Source organism: Nicotiana sylvestris, chromosome 5 (genome assembly GCF_000393655.2).
Source record: "Nicotiana sylvestris chromosome 5, ASM39365v2, whole genome shotgun sequence".
In the NCBI taxonomy this organism is placed as follows: Eukaryota; Viridiplantae; Streptophyta; class Magnoliopsida; order Solanales; family Solanaceae; genus Nicotiana; species Nicotiana sylvestris.
The window spans coordinates 99,311,176-99,331,310 of NC_091061.1; the positions used below are offsets into that span (position 1 = coordinate 99,311,176).

Here is a 20,135-nt window from a genome sequence, read left to right on the forward strand (position 1 = left end):
ACCCTCGGAATAGAGTACTTTTATATTCTGTCCGGTGATTAATACATCGCGATCGCGGAATTTCAACTGCGATTGTGAAGAGGAAATGACCACTGTCCAAAAATTAATGTTAGGCGATCGCGTACAGAAGAGTGCGATCATGAAGAGGGAAAGCATCTGACGCCAAAGGAATGCACTACGCGACTGTGAAAGGGAGAATGCGATCCTGAAAGGGAACCAACTGGGGTTATGCTACGCGAACGCGTACGGTTAAATGCGAATGCATTGAAGGGAAATGCACAACTACGCGATCGCGGATGGAGGCATGCAAACGCGAAGAATAAATATTATATGCCTCCAAAAATCACACTACGCGATCGCAGAAGAGCTAGTGCGATCGAGATGAAGGAAACTAGCAACTACCAGAACAACAATCCAAAATCATGGAGAAAAGGTTCGTAGCCCATCCGAAACACATTCGAGACCCCCGGGACCCCATCTAAACACACCAACAAGTTCCATAATCTAACACGGACTCGCTCGAGGCCTCAAATCACATCAAATAACGTCGACACTATGAATCGCACCATGAATCAAACTCATGAACTTTCAAATCTTCCAACTTCTAAAACTCACGCCGAAACCTATCAAATCACCCCAGAATGACATCATATCTTGCAGGCAAGTCCCAAATGACATAACGGAGCTATTACAACCCTCGAAAATGCATTCCGACCTCAATATCACCAAAGTCAACTCTTGGTCAAACCTTTCAACTTTCCAAAACTTTAATTTTTCCAACTTCCAACGAAATGCTTCAAATTACCCTACGGACGTCCAAATCCAAATACGGATGCACACCTAAGTCCAAAATCACCATACGAAGTTATTGGAATCTTCAAAACACCATTTCGGAGTCATTTTCTTAAAGCATAACTCCCGTCAACTCTTACCGCTTAAGTTTCTAAAATAGAATCTTTCTTCCAAATTAACTTCGAATCATTCGATAACTGAACTCGGCCACTCCTGTAGGTCAGAACACATAACATGAATCTGCTCAAGACCTTAAGACGCCAAACGGGATGTAAATTCTCAAAACGGCCGACTAGGTCGTTACATCCTCCCCCTTTTAAACAAACGTTCATCCTCGAACGTGCCAAGAATCATCTACAAGCCATCAAATCACTGAATGCATCCATCCTACATATACCCATAGGTGACCCCACGTCACTGCAATCTATATAATCCTGACGTCACCACCTCAACTGACATTTATCCTTTCCACCAAACCAATAAGCCTTAGAACTAGAATTTTCACCATTTGTCCATCTCTTAAAGTCCCGATTCCTATATCCACACCCGGTATCAGCCTCAACCAGCCGTAACAACTTATGCATACACCCACAAAGTACAACCACATAACGTGATACATCACACATAGGCCCATAATAACATTTGTGATCACAATAACTATCTGTAATCAAATTCTGCACTGACAATTAGCCTTATATCCATTAAAACCCTATTTCAAACCTCCACAATATTAACAACGATGCAAGAAACATGAAGACCTCATAACTATTCACCTGAATCAACAAGTCATATCTAACACTACCGGGCACACACTACGCAAGCTAAAACTTAATAAGCACATCACAAAAATGACTGAATATGTAAGGAGAAACACATAAGAGAAATATCAAACAAGCTCGACATAAACAACTCCCTATCTTACCATTCTACGAATCAATTTACTAGGAAGAATCAAGGTATATGAACAAATCACAAGGATCTCATCCTGATACAACTTCCATAACTGCACGTAGTCTGGTTCAAACACATCAAATCACATAAAACTGTGGGGTCTCACCCTCAACTCTGAATCACAAGTAGAATACACATCATAACAACTGAAACCTTCCACTAATTCAACTCCGCCAAAAAAATCACAACACTTACTGAACTCTGATTCCGGTAGAGCATCTAAATCACAAGCCGTAACCAAATTACTTAGAAATCACATCAAAACCTACCGTAATGGACAATCGGAATTCACTTCTAGTCCCGTAACTCTCAATAATAAATAAAAAATAAAATGATAGACACGGGCTACCACTTATAGAATCTTCCAATAGGGGCAAACATATAAGCAGAATACTAAATCACAAAACTCACCCACATGTGAAGCAAAATAGGAGTGGCCTGATATGATGCGAATGGTGATCCTCTATAACAAATCAAAATCATACATGCATGACATCATCTGGTGCAGTGGCTTGATACCTACTATAGGAATCACATCAACGGATCGGGTCTCCCCCTTTTGGGCACCCTCTACCTTCTTTAATAACCTGTTGTCACACATTTGTCTGGAGTTTGGGATAATCTCTCACCATATAGCTTGTATCTCCACACTCGAAGCAAACTCTCGGCTAATGTTGTTGTGGAAACTGTACGATACTGGTACTCTAAGACCTATAAGCACATGAAATACCGTACGAAGCCTTAAGTGCAAACTAAATTGGTTGGCCCACAAAACCTCTACCATGTCGTACCTTGCCTCCAAAATAAGGACCAGTTGATTTCTCCGGTCTGCAAGGCCTCTTAGTCTCCATGTTCTCTCTCTCCTGACCTCGCCTGCCCTCTCTCTCTTGGCCCCACATGTCCTCTCTCTCCTGGTCCAACATACCCTCTAATTAGTGAGCGATCTCTACCACCTACTGAAATGAAAAATCTAACTCCAACTCCCGAGCCATGCTAAATCGAATATCATGTTTGAGCCCCTTAATGAATCTACAAACATGCTCTCTAACTGTAGCAACCAAAGCAGGTGCATGTCTGGCCAAATCACTGAATCTAACGGCATGCTCTAACACTCACATAGTGCCCGGGTGCAGCTGCTCAAACTCTGCGTGCCATGCATCCCGAAGGGACTAAGGAACAAAATCTCTCAAGAACATCTCTAAAAACTGAATCCATGAAAGTGAAGCTGCATTTGTCGGGTTGCCCAGCGCATATGCTCGCCACCACTAATAAGCCACTCCCTAAGGTGAAACGTATTAAAAGCAACCCTACTCGTCTCCACAATACCCATAGTGCAGAGTATGCGGTGGCACTCCTCTAGAAAACCCTGTGCACCCTCTAAAGCCAGACCACTGAAAGTAGGAGGGTCATACTTCTTAAACTTTGCAAGTCTAAGTTGTTCTTCCTCAAATATTGTTGCCCCAGCCACAGGCTGAACTGGAACCACAGGCTACGTCGCCATGACACCTGCAACCTGACTAACGGGAAATCGTTGCTCTAGAGTACGGGCGGCGGGAGTTTGAGCTCCTCCCCTGATCTGTGAAGTAGCTGAGGCAAGTGGAATCAATACCGCTTGAGACAATATACCAAACATGCTCAGAAATTGCGCTAAAGTCTCATGAATTCTGGGGATAACAGTAGGTGCCTCCGGTACCTATCCCCTAGCTGGAGCTACTTGCGGCTCCTCAACTGCTGCTCTAGTAGGTGCCCTAGCTGCGGCACGTGCCCCTCTTCAGCCTCTTCCCCTGCCTCTAACGACACCTGCTCCGGGGGCAGCGTTATTAGTAACTCCAGCTCGTGTCCTCACCATTTGTGCGAGAATAAAATGATAAAAGCTCAAACTTCGAGAACAATAAACTCACACGATATGAATGAAGGAAGTGAAACTATCCTAATAGTCCCGTAGCCACTCGAATATAAGTACAGATATCTCTGTACCAATCCGTAGGACTCTACTAAACTCACTTATGACTCGTAGCACCTATGAACCTAGAGCTCTGATACCAACTTGTCACAACCCAAATCCCCCTCCGTAGGAGATCGTGATGATACCTAGTCTTAAGGACTAGGTAAACCTAACATTCACTAAAATAATAACAGTATTAAATAACGACTGACAAATGCAAATTAGAAATCTTTATACAAGATTTACAATCCTAAAATCGGTAGTATAAGTCATAAGTTCTACTGAGTTACTAGGAGGTCTACAAATACAAATGTTTTGAAATAGAGATAAAATAGTGCAAGTACAATATTAGAAGGTGAATCTGAAGACCGCAAACGCAGCAACAGGTTTACCTTGAGTCTCCACAGCAAAATCTGTATAGCTAGCTAGCGATCGACTGACTCCGAAATACCTGGATCTGCACAAAAATGTGCAAAAGCGTAGTATGAGTACACCACAATGGTACCCAGTAAGTATCAAGACTAACCTTAGTGGAGTAGTGATAAGGGACAGTCAAGACACCTATTGTACTAGATAACCTGAACAAGTATAAGTGGAGAACAACCAGAGTATGATATCTCTACAAAACTACGCATAATGACAATAATGATACAATGCTTACAATGAGAAACAGAAGCAACAATTAGCGGTAAAACACAACAAGTAATAACACAGTAGGGTAAGCTGATCGCAGTCTAAATCCGATGAAAACAGACAAAGGAGGGACAAGTAGCAACTTGGCAAGAATAACCGCTTTCACACCAGATTTATCCAATAATCTCCCCGAGGTAAAATACCTCAAAATACTCACAAGGTCTCACTTTGTAAACCCTAAACACTTGGTATCTTGTGCCCTCATTTCAACTAGTAATTGCACGGACGACGCACGTGCTAATAGAACCCTTCTCACATAGGAGGCAAATAGGGGAAGGAGTATAGAAATGATCAATAACATCAGGATTCATCTTCTTAAACCGACAGAGGGTGACTAACCACATGTATACTTGTGCAAGTGTTCCATGATATCACTATCTTGTACCATCTGGAAAGGCCAATGTAGTGGCCGACGCTTTGAGTAGGAAGGCGGTGAGTATAAGTAGCCTTGCATTTATTATTGTTGGGGAGAGACCTCTTGTAGTTGATGTTCAGGCCTTGGACAATCGGTTTGTGAGGTTGGATATTTCGGAGCCCAATTGGGTCTTAGCTTGTGTGGTTTCTCGGTCTTCCTTGTTTGATTGCACCAGAGAGCGTCAATATAATGATCCTCATTTGCTTGTCCTTAAGGACATGGTTCAGCACGACGATGCCAGAGATGTGACTATTGGTGATGACGGAGTATTAAGGATGCAGGGCCGGATATGCGTGCCCAATGTAGGTGGGCTTCGGGAGTTGATTCTGGATGAGGTCCATAGCTCGCGATATTCCATCCATCCGGGTGCCACGAAGATGTATCAGGATTTGAGGTAGCATTATTGGTGGAGAAGAATGAAGAAGGATATTGTAGGATTTGTAGCTCGGTGTCTCAATTGTCAGTAGGTGAAATATGAGCATCAGAGACCGGGTGGTTTGCTTCAGTAGATAGATATTCCAGAGTGGAAGTGGGAGCAGATCACCATGGACTTTGTAGTTGGACTCCCACGGACTTTGAAGAAGTTCGATGCTACTTGAGTGATTGTGGATCAGCTAACCAAGTCCGCGCACTTCATTCCCGTGTGTACTACTTATTCTTCAGAGCGGTTAGCATAGATCTATATCCGAGAGATTGTTCGCTTGCATGGTGTCCTAGTTTCCATTATTTTTAGATAGAGGTACTCAGTTCACTTTGCATTTCTGGAGGGCCGTTCAGTGAGAGTTGGGTACTCAGGTTGAGTTAAGCACATCTTTTCACCCTCAGACAAACGAGCAGTCCGAGCGCACTATTCAGATATTGGAGGACATGTTGCGCGCTTGTATCATTGATTTTGGAGGGTCATGGGATCATTTTCTACCGCTTGCGGAGTTTGCTTATAACAACAGTCATCAGTCGAGTATTCAAATAGCTCCATATGAGGCTTTATATGGGAGACAGTGTAGATCTCTAGTTGGTTGGTTTGAGCCGGGTGAGGCTAGGCTTTTGGGTACAGACTTAGTGCATGATGTTTTGGACAAGGTGAAGGTAATTCAGGAGCGGCTTCGTATGGTGCAGTCCAGACAAAAGAGTTATGCTAACAGGAAGGTCCGTGATGTGTCTTACATGGTTGAGGAGAAGGTTCTACTGAAGGTTTCATTCATGAAGGGTGTTATAAGATTTGGAAAGAAGGGTAAATTGAGTCCTCGGTTCATTGGGCCTTTTGAGGTGCTTCGGAGGATTGGGGAGGTGGTTTATGAGCTTGTTTTGCCACCCAGCTTATCGAGTGTGCATCCGGTATTTCATGTTTCTATGCTCCGAAAGTATACTGGTGATCCGTCCCATGTTTTGGATTTCACCTCGATTCAGTTGGACAGTGATTTGGCTTATGATGTGGAGTCAGTGACTATTTTGGAGCCGCAGGTCCGAAAGTTGAGATCAAAGGATATAACTTCAGTGAAAGTGCAGTGGAGAAGTCGTCCTGGGGAGGAGGCTACTTGGGAGACCGAGCGAGAGATGCAGAGCAGATATCCTCACCTATTTGAGGATTTAGGTATGTTTCTTGACCCGTTTGAGGACGAGCGTTTGTTTAAGAGGGGGAGGATTTAACGACCCGACCGGTCATTTCATAAGTTACCGCTTTGTTTCCCCCCATTTATGCTTCTTTATGTGTTGTTCAGCTTCATTTCATCTTGTCGCATTGGTTGGTTCGGGTTCGGAGTAGATTTGGAGTGATATGAGACACTTAGTCCCTCAAATTGGCCATTTAGTTGGATAAGTCAATCAGAAGTTGACTTGTGAGTAAACGATCTCGAAATTTGATTTTTGCGATTCAGATAGCTTCATTAGGTGGTTTGGCACTTATGAGTGTCACGATCTGGATTTCCCACCATCGGGTGTCGTGATGGCGCCTACTATCGGAGCTAGGCAAGCCAAATATGTAAAACACCTTTCCTGCTTTCTTTCAAACAATAAATAAACGAGACAAAATCTAAGCGGAAGACTTTAAATCTAAAGCGACTGAAAACCAAAAGTGCGGAAGTTTGAACCAAAATGCTACCCAGAGTCTGGTGTCACTAGCTCACGGACTACTACAGAATACTACAATCAATGTCTGAAGGGAAAATACATCATGTTTGTCTGATACAAGATAAACAAACAAAAAAAACATGGAAAGGGACTTCGGCCTGCGAACGCCAGCTAGGCTACCTCGAGAGTCCCTGGACTGAAGATAGCTCCCAGAAGTCCGACTGTTGCGGTCCATAAGTTGCTCCCTGATCTGTGCACCAAAAATGTACAGAGTGTAGCATCAGCACAACCGACCCCATATGCTGGTAAGTGCCTGGCCTAACCCCGGCGAAGTAGTGACGAGGCTAGACAGTACCTACCATAATTAACCTGTACAGATGTATATACAACAAGTGCAAGAAAACAATAACAAGATAATACAAAGTAAAACTGGGAGGGGACATGCTATCGAGGAGTAACAGATAAAAATGAAATATCGAAAATAAATAGAAGAAACTCCGGTTTCCATGATATATATATATATATAGTGGACGGCGTGCCACACGATCCCATAATATCATATATAAGTGGACGGCGTGCCACACGATCCCATAATATCATATATAAGTGGACGGCGTGCCACACGATCCCATAATATCATATATAAGTGGACGACGTGCCACACGATCCCATAATATCATATATAAGTGGACGGCGTGCCACACGATCCCATAATATCATATATAAGTGGACGGCGTGCCACACGATCCCAATTATAGTTCATAATATCTGACTTCATATAGTAGACCCCTTCAGGGGAGAATAACAACTCAATACCTTTAACCCGGCAAGGGTACAGCTAACAACCCAAAATATCCCGACAAGGGAGAATATATATATCAGTCTACACATCCCGGCAAGGGAGTATTCACAACACATTCTCCTTTTAAATCATTCTTCCTCAACCGTTCACATTATATGAAACTTATCAAATAAACAAGGAGCTTGTGTCACATTATTCGAATTAAAGCGATCGCACGAGTAAGTCCGTAAGATGTTTTTAAGGTTGTGTGCATGTTTGGTTTGGAGCCCCGAGGGCTCGGGTGAGTTTTGAATGGGGCCCGGGAGGTCTTGGACTTAAGAAAATGCAGGTTCAGGTGTTGCAGACACCAGCGCGGCCGCGGTCATTTCCGCGCGGTCCGCGCTGGAGCCGCGCGGCCGCGATGCATTTTTGTGCGGTCCGCGTGGCTGAGTCTGAGGGCTAGGGTTTCAGGTTAGCCAGCGCGGCCGCGCACCAAAACAGTGCGGTCCGCGCTGGAAGGGTTCAGAGAAGCCCCACTTTTCTCCCACTCGGCGCGGCCGCAACACATTTTTGTGCGGTCCGCGCCAGGTCCTCAGAAAGGTATACAAGTTCGGAAAATCTCAGTCCATTTTCACTTTTCAAAAACCCAAAACCTAAGAGGCGATTTTCCAAACAACTTTTTTTCTCCAAAACGATTGGTAAGTGATTTCTAATTAATTTTGTTTATTCCTTAACATCTTTTAACATAATTTTAACTTCAAATCAAAGATTTTCATGGGGAAAATTGGGTGTTTTGGATAGAACCTAGGTTTTCTACAAATTGAGAAGTTGGACCTCAATTTGGGGTCCGATTTAAAAACAAATCATCTATTGGGATTCATGGGGGAATGGGTAATCGGGTTTTGGTCCGAACCTCGAGTTTCGACCACGTGGGTCCGGGGTATTTTTGACCTTTTTGGGAAAAACCTTGAAAATCTATTTTCATGCATTGGGGATGATTCATTTAGTAATTATTAATGTGATTAAGTAACTTATGACTAGATTCGAGCGGATTGGTGGTAGAATCAAGAGGTAAAGCTATACTAGAAGCGTGAGTTGAGTTTGGAGCATTCGAGGTAAGTGTTTGTTCTAACTTTGGCTTGATTATTCGAATTAAAAGCAATCAAGACTCACGGTCATGCTAGACTCCGGTGCATAGATAACCGTCACCATGCCTATACACCGTACTCCACATTAGCAAGTAGCAAATATCATCCTAATCCTATTCCCTCAAGCCAAAGTTAGAACAAACACTTACCTCGAATGCTCCAAACTCAACTCACGCTTCTAGTATAGCTTTACCTCTTGATTCCACCACCAATCCGCTCGAATCTAGTCATAAGTTACTTAATCACATTAATAATTACTAAATGAATCATCCCCAATGCATGAAAATAGATTTTTCAAGGTTTTTCCCAAAAAGGTCAAAAATACCCCCAGACCCACGTGGTCGAAACTCGAGGTTCGGACCAAAATCCGGTTCCCCATTCCCCCATGAATCCCAATAGATGATTTGTTTTTAAATCGGACCCCAAATTGAGGTCCAACTTCTCAATTTGTAAAAAACCTAGGTTCTACCCAAAACACCCAATTTTCCCCATGAAAATCTTTGATTTGAAGTTGAAATTATGTTAAAAGATGTTAAGGAATAAAGATATTAAGTTAGAAATCACTTACCAATTTTGGAGAAAAAAAGTTGTTTGGAAAATCGCCTCTTAGAATTTGGGTTTTTGAAAAGTGAAAATGGACTGAGATTTTCCGAACTTGTATACCTTTCGAGGACCTGGCGCGGACCGCACAAAAATGTGTTACGGCCGCGCCAAGTGGGAGAAAAGTGGGGCTTCTCTGAACCCTTCCAGCGCGGACCGCACTGTTTTGGTGCGCGGCCGCGCTGGCTAACCTGAAACCCTAGCCCTCAGACTCAGCCACGCGGACCGCACAAAAATGCATCGCGGCCGCGCGGCTCCAGCGCGGACCGCGCGGAAATGACCGCGGCCGCGCTGGTGTCTGCAACACCCGAACCTGCATTTTATTAAGTCCAAGACCTCCCGGGCCCCATTCAAAACTCACCCGAGCCCTCGGGGCTCCAAACCAAACATGCACACAACCTTAAAAACATCTTACGGACTTACTCGTGCGATCAAATCGCCAAAATAACATCATATACATAGGATCAAGCCTCAAACACATGATTTTCTTTCTTCAACTTTCATAACTCAAACTCTCCATTTTTAGTCCGAAACACGTCATATGACGTCCGTTTTTAGCCAAACTTTACAGATAGTGCTTAACACATATTTAAGACTTGTACCGGGCGTCGGAACCAAAATACGAGCCCGATACCTATATTTTCTAACTCCTTTTCATTTCAAATTTTCATATCAAATTTCAGAAAAATAATTTCTTTCAAAAATTCATTTCTTGGGCTTAGGACCTCAGAATTGATTCCGGGCACACGCCCAAGTCCCATATTTTTCTACGAACCCTCCAGGACCGTCGAATCACAGGTCCGGGTCCGTTTACCCAAAATGTTGACCGTAGTCAACATTATGCATATTAATACCAAAATTCATCAAATGTTTCACATAATTCACATATTCTAACATAAAAACTTTCCGGCTACGCGCCCGAACTACGCACGCCAATCGAGGCAACTAAAAGCGAGGTTTTCAAGGCCTCGGGAGCATGGAACAAGGAAGAATTACGGTGATGACCCCTTGGGTCGTCACATTCTCCACCTCTAAAACAACCGTTCGTCCTCGAACGGACAAAGGAAAGAAGTACCTGAGTCGGGAAATAAATGAGGATAACGGCTCCGCATATCGGACTCGGACTCCCAGGTCGATGCCTCAGGAGGATGACCTCTCCACTGAACACGCACCGAAGGAAAACTCTTCGACCTTAACTGTCGAACTTGCCGATCTAGAATAGCCACCGGCTCCTCCTCATATGACAGATCCTTGTCCAATTGGACAGTGCTGAAATCCAACACGTGCGATGGATCTCCGCGATACATCCGGAGCATAGATACATGAAACACGGGATGCACAGCTGACAAGCTAGGTGGCAAGGCAAGTCTATAAGCCACCTCTCCCACACGATCAAGAATCTCAAATGGACCGATGAACCTAGGGCTGAGCTTGCCCTTCTTCCCAAATCTCATCACGCCCTTCATAGGCGATACACGGAGCAATACCCGCTCACCGACCATGAAAGCAACATCTCTGACCTTGCGGTCTGCATAACTCTTCTGTCTGGACTGAGCTGTACGAAGTCTATCCTAAATAATCCTGACCTTGTCCAAGGCCTCCTGAACCAGATCCGTACCCAATAATCGAGCATCTCCCGGCTCAAACCATCCAACTGGAGACCGACATCGCCTACCATACAACGCCTCATACGGAGCCATCTGAATGCTGGACTGGTAGCTGTTGTTGTAGGCGAACTCTGCTAAAGGCAAAAACTGGTCCCACGAGCCTCCAAAATCAATGACACAGGCTCGGAGCATGTCCTCAAGAATCTGAATAGTCCTCTCGGACTGACCGTCCGTCTGGGGATGAAATGCTGTACTCAACTCAACCTGGGTGCCCAACTCTCGCTGAACTGCTCTCCAGAAATGCGAGGTAAACTGCGTACCCCGATCCGAAATGATAGATAGCGGCACCCCATGAAGGCGAACAATCTCCCTGATATAAATCTCGGCTAACCTTTCGGACGAATAGGTGGCTGCAACAGGAACAAAATGCGCTGACTTGGTCAGCCTATCAACAATGACCCAAACTGCATCAAACTTTTTCCGAGTCATCGGGAGTCTAGTAACGAAATCCATCGTAATCCTCACCCACTTCCACTCGTGAAGTGCAATCCTCTGAAATAGACCATCGGGTCTTTGATGCTCGTACTTAACCTGCTGACAATTCAAACACCGAGCCACGTGCGCAATGATGTCTTTCTTCATCTTACGCCACCAATAGTGCTGCCTCAGATCCTGATACATCTTCGCGGCGCCCAGGTGAATAGAATATCGAGAACTGTGAGCCTCCGCTAAGATCAACTCTCGAATCCCATCAACATTGGGCACACAAACTCGCCCCTGCAATCTCAATACACCATCATCATCTAAGGTTACTTTATTGGCACCTCCACGCTGCACCGTGTCTCTCAAGACACACAAATGGGGATCCTCAAACTGCCGCTCGCGGATATGCTATAATAGTGAGGAACGAGCAACCGTGCAAGCTAACACTCTTCTAGGCTCAGAAATATCCAACCTCACAAGACGATTGGCCAAGGCCTGAACATCCAAAGCAAGCGATCTCTGGCTGACTGGAATATAAGCAATACTACCCATGCTGGCGGACTTCCTGCTCAATGCATCGGCCACCACATTGGCCTTCCCCGGCTGGTATAAGATAGTAACATCATAATCCTTTAGCAACTCTAACCACCTCATCTGCCTCAAATTCAACTCTTTCTGCTTGAACAGATACTGAAGACTCTTGTGATCAGTGTAAACCTCACACGTCACGCCATATAAGTAATGCCTCCAGATCTTCAGGGCATGAACAATGGCTGCCAACCCGAGATCATGAACCGGATAATTCTTCTCGTGGATATTCCACTGCCTCGAAGCATAAGCAATGACCTTGCCTTCCTGCATCAACACTGCACCAAGCCCAATACGAGATGCATCACAATAGATCGTATATGGCCCTGAACCTGTGGGCAGAACCAATACCGGTGCCGTAGTCAGAGCCGTCTTGAGCTTCTGGAAGCTCGCCTCACACTCGTCCGACCACCTGAACTGGGTACCCTTCTGGGTCAATCTGGTCATAGGGGCTGCAATGGATGAAAACCCCTCCACGAACCGACAGTAGTAACCTGCTAACCCTAGGAAACTCCGAATATCCGTAGCTGAAGCTGGTCGAGGCCAGTTCTTGACTACCTTTATCTTCTTCGGGTCTACCTGAATACCTGCTGCTGATACGACATGACCCAGGAATGCGACCGAACTCAACCAAAACTCGCACTTTGAGAACTTAGCATACAACTGACTATCCTTTAGGGTCTGAAGGACCACTCTGAGGTGCTGCTCATGCTCCTCCTGACTGCGGGAGTATATAAGAATATCGTCAATGAAGACTATCACGAACAAGTCCAAATAAGGTCTGAACACTCGGTTCATCAACTCCATGAACGCTGCTGGGGCATTAGTCAATCCAAATGACATGACCAAAAACTCATAGTGCCCATACCGAGTGCGAAATGTTGTCTTAGGGACATGAGACGCCCTAATCCTTAGCTGGTGGTAGCCAGATCTCAAATCTATCTTTGAAAACACTCTCGCACCCTGAAGCTGGTCAAATAAATCGTCGATCCTCGGCAGTGGATACTTATTCTTAATTGTAACCTTGTTCAATTGCCGGTAATCGATGCACATTCTCATCGAACCATCCTTTTTCTTAACAAACAACATCGGCGCACCCCAAGGCGAAACACTGGGTCTAATGAAACCTTTCTCAAGCAAATCCTGCAGCTGTTTCTTTAACTCTTTCAACTCCGGCGGGGCCATACGATATGGCGGGATAGAAATGGGCTGAGTGCCCGGGGCCAAATCAATACAAAAGTCGATATCCCTGTCGGGCGGCATACCCGGCAAGTCTGAAGGGAAAACCTTAGGAAACTCCCGAACAACGGGCACATAATCGCACGACAAGAATGAACAAGGTGAAGTTTTCCTAACTCAGTAGCCTCTGTGGGATAAATACAGACGTCTCCGTACCGATCCCTCAGACTCTACTGAGCTTGTCCGTGAGTTGTGAGACCTGAGTAACCTAGTGCTCTGATACCAACTTGTCATGACCATGAGCGTGATTGGAAGGTATTTTGGAGGTCCGTGGTAGATTTAGGCTTGAATTGGCGAAAATGAAATTTTGGCGTTTTCCGGTTGGTTGTGAAAATTTGGATATCGGGGTCGGAATGGAATTCCAGAATTGGAGTAGGTCCGTTGTGTTATTGGTGACATGTGTGCAAAATTTCAGGTCATTCGGACGAGGTTTGATATCCTTTTGATCAAATTCGGAATTCGGAAGTTTTGGAATCCTTAGGCTTAAATCCGAGGGTGATTTGGTGTTTTGGAATTGTTTTAAGTGTTCCGAGGGTTGGTATGAGTTTGAATGGTGATAAGTGACTTGTTGGCGTATTTGGTTGAGGTCCCGAGGGCCTCGGGATGGTTTTGGATGGTTGTCGAAAAGTTGGACTTAGAGTTGTGCTACAGAAAATTTGCTGCTTCTGTTGTTTCCGCACCTACGGAGTGGGGACCGCAGGTGTGTGGGGGCAGCCGCAGGAGCGGAAGATTTGCCGCACTTGCGAGCCCGCAGGTGAGAATCCTAGGGTGCAGGTGCGGGTGTTTGGCCCTTAAGTGAAAAATCGCAGGTGCGTCTATTTTGTCGCAGAAACAGTCCGCAGATGTAGGAAATGGACCGTTGTTGCGAGATCGCTGGGCAGAAGGTATAAAAAGGTCCTCTTCGCAAATTTGTGCTAAGTTCTCCATTTTTGAAGACGGGAAGTGAGCTAGAGCAATGATTTTTCAAGGGAAATTGAAGGTTATCAGTTGGGTAAGCCACTTAAGCTTCATTACTTGTGTTTATGACCATTTTTCTATTGTTTAATCATGGTATTAGTGGAAATTAGGGAAGAAAATTGGGGGGATTAGGGCTTGAAATTTGAGAGCTTTGAGTGGGGATTTGAGGGACCATTTGAGGTCCGATTTCGATGCTTTTGGTATGAATAGAGTCGTGGGAGGATAAGTATTCTATTAATGTGATTTTTATTGGATTCCGAGATGTGGGAACAGGGGTCAGGTTTGACCAATTTCGGGATTCTTGATGTAATTTGATTATTTTCGCATGAGCTTCGTTTCCTTAGCATATATTGATATTATGATTCTGATTTTGGATAGATTCGACGCGAGTTGAGGTCAAGTCAAGAGGCAAGGGAATTGCGGAGTAAGATTTCATTCAGTTTGAGGTAGGTAACGATTGTAAATCTAGACATGAGGGTATGAAACCCCGGAATTCCATACTGTTTTGATAAATGAGGTGACACACATGCTAGGTGATGGGCGTGTAGGTGTGCACCAGTAGGGATTGTGACTTGGTCCGTCCCATGGTGACTGTATAGTTGCATATTTGATATATTGTATATGATATCCATGTGTTTTAGAAATGAAATTGTTAATTTGGGCTGAATGCCATGTTTGGAGCCCCGTGCCGAACTGTTTAGACCCTTAGGGGTATTTTACTACTTTCCTCACGCTGTTTTGATTTGAAAGCATATCCTCAGTCATGTTTTACTTGTTTATTGTTAATCCGGTTCCATTTCTCCACTTTTTAATATATGAAAATCGTTTGGGTTGAGTTTCCTTGATTTTTCACTGAAATGTCGGAGTGGCCATGATGTTAATGACTGAGAGAGGTTGAGGACCTAATGGTGAGGATTATATATATATATATATATATATATATAATGGATCGGGCTGTATGCCGCAGCGATATTTATATATATATGGATCAGGCTGCACGTCGTAGCGATATATATACTGGATCGGGCTGCACGCCGTAATGATATATATATTGGATCGGGCTTCACGCCGCAACGATATGATGCTTGGGTTGTAGGAGCCCCTCCGGAGTCTGTACACCCCCAATGAACGTAGTCGACAATATATTATGGATCGAGCTGCACGCCACAACGGTTATTATTATGAGATATCTATTGAGTTGGAGCGATGAGTGTGAGTACTGATTGACGAGAGCTGAGTCACGAGTGACTGAAAGGCTTGCCCGAGAGGCTATATTTATGAGTGATACTTTGCCCGAGGGTCTTGTTTGTGAGATTTTCTGTTTTCACTCTTCTTTTATATTGAGCCTCTATTAAAAAAAGTTGAATAAATGTTTTAAAGGATTTTAATTGAAACTGGAGTTTTACGAGAAGATTGGTTATTGAACTACAGATTTTTGACTTGATATTCCTGTTGAGGTTTTCTTGATAAGTATGCAAATGGTTTAAAATGCTCGTCACTACACTCACACTTTATTTACTTTAGTTACTTACTAAGTTGGCGTAGTCATGTTACTCCCTGCACCTTGTGTGCAGATTCATGTGCCCAAGAATCAGAGTGAGATCTTCCAGCACTCTTAGAGTCTTATCCGGAGATCGCAAGGTAGTTGCACGACATTTACAACCCTGCCTTCCTCCTTCCTATCCTAATATTTTATATATTTTAGACTTGTTTCGTATTGAGCAGACAGTGTTGAGTTATATGTAATGGCTCATGACTAGTGACACCAGATTTGACCTGTGGGTTGATGTATTTTCGAACTTATTCCGCGTATTTCTTTAATATTTTAAAAATCAAAGCTTTGAGACTTAATCTGTTTAGAAAAGTGAATTTATAAATGATCTCCGTATTGTTCGTGTTGTTTCTGGCTGGCCTAGTACTGTGATAGGCGCCATCATGGCCGAGGTATTTGGTCGTGACAATTCATATACAAGGTCATTTAGCAAATCTATTTGAAAACAAGAAGATGATGGCTCGTCCTCAGGAAATTTCATTATTTTGTGCATATAAAAAATTACTCTTTCTTCATCAACGCGCAATATTAATTGTCCTTGATGGACATCAATGATTGCTCTTCCGTTGCGAGAAATGGTTTACCCAAAATTAATGGTACCTCGGTGTTTTCTTCCATTTCAAGTACTATAAAATCTACAGGGAAAATAAATTTGTCAACTCGAACAAGAACATTTTCAATGATTCCTTTCGCGTTTTTAGTACTTTGATCAGCCAATTGAAGAGACACACCAGTGTCTTTTATTTCACCAAGTTCTAATTTTCTGAAAATTGAAAAAGGCATTACATTTATTGAAGCACCTGAATCACATAATGCCTTTTCAAAATGAGCACCTCCCATAGTACAAGGAATTGTAAAACTGCATGGATCACCAAGTTTCGGTGGAAACTTGTTTTGAAGTATAGCGCTACATTTCTCTGTAAGCTTAACTACTAAAACCACTTCTAATTTTCTTTTACTTGATGAAATTTCTTTAAGAAATTTAGTATATGAGGGCATCTGCGTTAAAGCATCTGTGAAAGGTATGTTAATATAAAGTTGTTTCAAAATTTCTAGAAATTTTGAAAATTGTTTGTGAAGTTTTTCTCTTTTCAACTTTTGGGGAAAAGGGAGGGGTACAGAGTGAGGATTTGTTACTAATTCATTTTCTTGTACCTTTTTCCCTTTGTCTTTTTGTTCTTTTAAAAGTTCAGAGTTTCTTTTATTCTTACCTTCATTTACCTGTTCCATTTCTCGTGGATTTCCTTGTCTATCTGCATATGGATCATCAAAAGTTTTACCTGATCGCAGAGAGATGGCTTTGAGGTGTTCCTTTGGATTTTTCTCAGTGTTGCTTGGTAGAGCATCGTCTATTTGTCCAGACATGAGGGTTGCTAATTGGCTTATCTGGATTTCCAAATTTTTGATTGCTGGATTTTGACTTTCAACCTTCTCATCAGTAGCCTTAATGAACTTGTATATCATGTCTTCATGGCTTTGCTGATGAGCTTTTTGGGGCTGTTGTTGATATTACTGAAAGTCTTATTTCCCTCTATTTTGATTTTGAAAACCAGGTAGTCCTTGCACCTGCTGCTTTTGATTGAAAAATCTTTGAGGGTTTTCAGCACCATTTGGGTTACTCCATAAATCCTGGATGTTTTTGTACATTGGGAATACCGAATGGGTAACTGACTCTATAACCAATTACATTTACTTGTTCTTTATTTTGTGTTGAAGTTTGACACTCATGATTGGGATGATTACCTCCACAGACGTCACATTTATCAAGTTGAGATGATGATTGAGTATTTAATTGAAAAGCCTCAACTTTTTGTGACAATGTAGAAATTTGTTGGGCTAATGAATTCAAGGCTTCAACCTGATTTACTCCTGATGATTTCTTGTTGATCATTCTATCTGAAGGCAATTGAACAACATTTTCTGAAATTTCATTAAGCAATTGCATGGCTTCTGCAGTGATTTTTCCCATTATAGATCCTTCTAATGCTGCATCAATCACATTTCTACAGAGGGTTTAAGACCATGATAAAAAATATATAACATATTAGGATCTTGGATACTATGATGTGGGCATTTTCTTAACATTACTTTTAATCTTTCCCATGCTTGGTATACAGATTCCGTATTTGTCTATATAAAATTATTAATTTCTTGCTTCATTTTAAAAGTCTTTGTAGGTGAAAAATATTTATTAAGGAATTTTAAGGTCATTTGGTCCCATGTAGTAATAGAACCTCTTGGTAAGCTTCGTAACCATATTTTGGCTTCACCTTTTAATGAAAAAGGAAAAAGACGCAACCTGATAGCGTCTGTTGTGACTCCATTGTACCTACAAGTTTCAACTAATTCAAGAAAATCAATTAGATGGTTGTGAGGATCTTCACTTGAATCACCAGTAAACTGACAAGACTGTTGGATGGTTTGAATCCTGTACGAATTTCAAAGTTATTTGCTGCAATTGGCGGTCTTCTTACACTTGATTCTCCTTCAAAATAATCTGGCCTTGCATAATCTCTAAGTATTCTATCACGTCGTGGTGCCACTTCATCAAACTGTTCTTTTGCTTGATGTGGCGGAAATTGGTTGTTGTTAAGTTCTTCATTCTCCATTTCTTCTTGTGAAGAAATTTGAGGTCGTGAAACCTGCTCTTTTCGCAACAACCGCAAGGATTTTTCAATTTCAGGATCGTATTCAACTAGTTCTCTTGAGGAGGAACGGGTCATACACTTCCTGAAATTGTTGCACAAAAATTAAGATAATAAAATAAAAACTCAAATTAGTAGTAAAATAATTAATCTGTAGTAGACTTTGCCAATCCCTGGCAACGACACCAAAAAATTGACGAGTGTCTAGCGTGTATAAATTTAAACTCGTACTCTGTCAAATAATAGTATAGAAAGATGTCGAACCCACACAGATTGGTTTATCTATTCTACAGACGTTTCTTGTTTTAATTACTATTTGAGAAAATCAGGAAGAGTTGAGTTGTGAATTAGTTAACTAAAAATATATGAATAAAGTGATAGAAAATATTTTATTTTTCACAAATATAATAATAAGGTGTTGGGATCATAACTTCACTTAATATTTCTACTATATAATAGATAAAATTATCCTTCAATTTCTATTTCTCATAAATATATAAATGCCTCTCACGATTACATTTATATTTTATTACTTAAGTTGAACAATTAATTGCACTTCTCTCGGTTATACAAATTAATCGTTAAAATAGTAATATTAAAGACCCAGAAATATATGCTTGAACTGAAACATGTTCCCATTTTTTAGTAGGTCCATTTCGGTTACCCTACTTATTATAACTGATTCCTACAATATTCGCCTCTTACGATTACAAATAAGTATAGAATCAATTTTAACATATAAGAGCTAGATGTTATTAAATAAAACTTAACATCTATCAATAACAAAATTTACTATATTGCTTCTTCCGCCTCTTTCGATTACAAAATTAATAATAAGTTAATATGTAGTACGAAATAGATAGATGTTAACAAATTAAATAACACCTAACTATAAAACAGATAAAATTTAAATGAAAAGCTTCAGCTCAAGCACATGAAATTGAAGGATAATATCTACTATTATATAGAAATATTAAGATTCTCCATTTTCCCAACACAAGAAAAGTTACTCCATATTGAAATTATTAGTGACAACGGAAATATTCTTACCCATTAAATAAGAAAATAGAAGGAAATATTCAAAAAGAATAATTTCCCTATTTAATTAAAAATAGGAACTAGAGTAATTTCCTACCCTAGATAATTAAAGAAATTGATATTAAAAAAAATCTTATAATTAGAAAGTAATGTATGATATAGTTTCTGCTCCTCCGTCATATCCTTTAAACTAGCTCCAAGTTCCCATTTTATAGGTGCACTTGAAAGCTTTTGGAAACGTGATTTTACATCACGTTTTCTTCGGATTTGCATAACTTTGGTTTCCTTTCCTTGCAATTAGTCTTCACGGGCTTACAAGGCAAATTTGAGTCACGTTTCAAGCTTCTGATTTCTTTTCTATATTTTTCTTTTTCTTTTCTTCTTGATTTATTTATTTTCTCTTACTTATTTATGGTATTTCTTGCAAATAAAATATAAATATTAGTATTTAAATTAAACGTGATACTTATATATGCATGATATTTTCTTCTTATCAATAACATGAGTCATTAATTCCAAATAAGGATGAGACGACTATGATAGAGGATAACTAACTTCATTTAGGTTTGAGCAACTTACGGAAGCAATACAACAATTTAATTAAGGATAAGCAACAGAAAAGGTAGCAAGGTAA

At 41.7% G+C, this 20,135-nt stretch overlaps 1 protein-coding gene and 1 non-coding gene across 2 annotated transcripts; one reads left to right on the forward strand and one right to left on the reverse strand.

Moving 5' to 3' along the window:
• Positions 1-16,346: 16,346 nt before the first annotated feature.
• On the reverse strand, positions 16,347-17,282 carry LOC138869035 (uncharacterized). The gene has a single exon (XM_070146623.1). It carries the CDS (start codon positions 17,280-17,282, stop codon positions 16,347-16,349), a length of 936 nt encoding a protein of 311 aa, XP_070002724.1.
• Positions 17,283-17,874: 592 nt separating this feature from the next.
• On the forward strand, positions 17,875-17,981 carry LOC138869847 (small nucleolar RNA R71). The gene has a single exon (XR_011400098.1). It is a non-coding gene; the product is annotated as a small nucleolar RNA R71 (small nucleolar RNA).
• The last annotated feature ends 2,154 nt before the right edge of the window (positions 17,982-20,135 follow it).

Bases quoted from the DNA above. Each gene is read 5' to 3' on its own strand.
- LOC138869035 (XM_070146623.1), bottom strand. From the start codon at position 17,282: ATGATATACAAGTTCATTAAGGCTACTGATGAGAAGGTTGAAAGTCAA.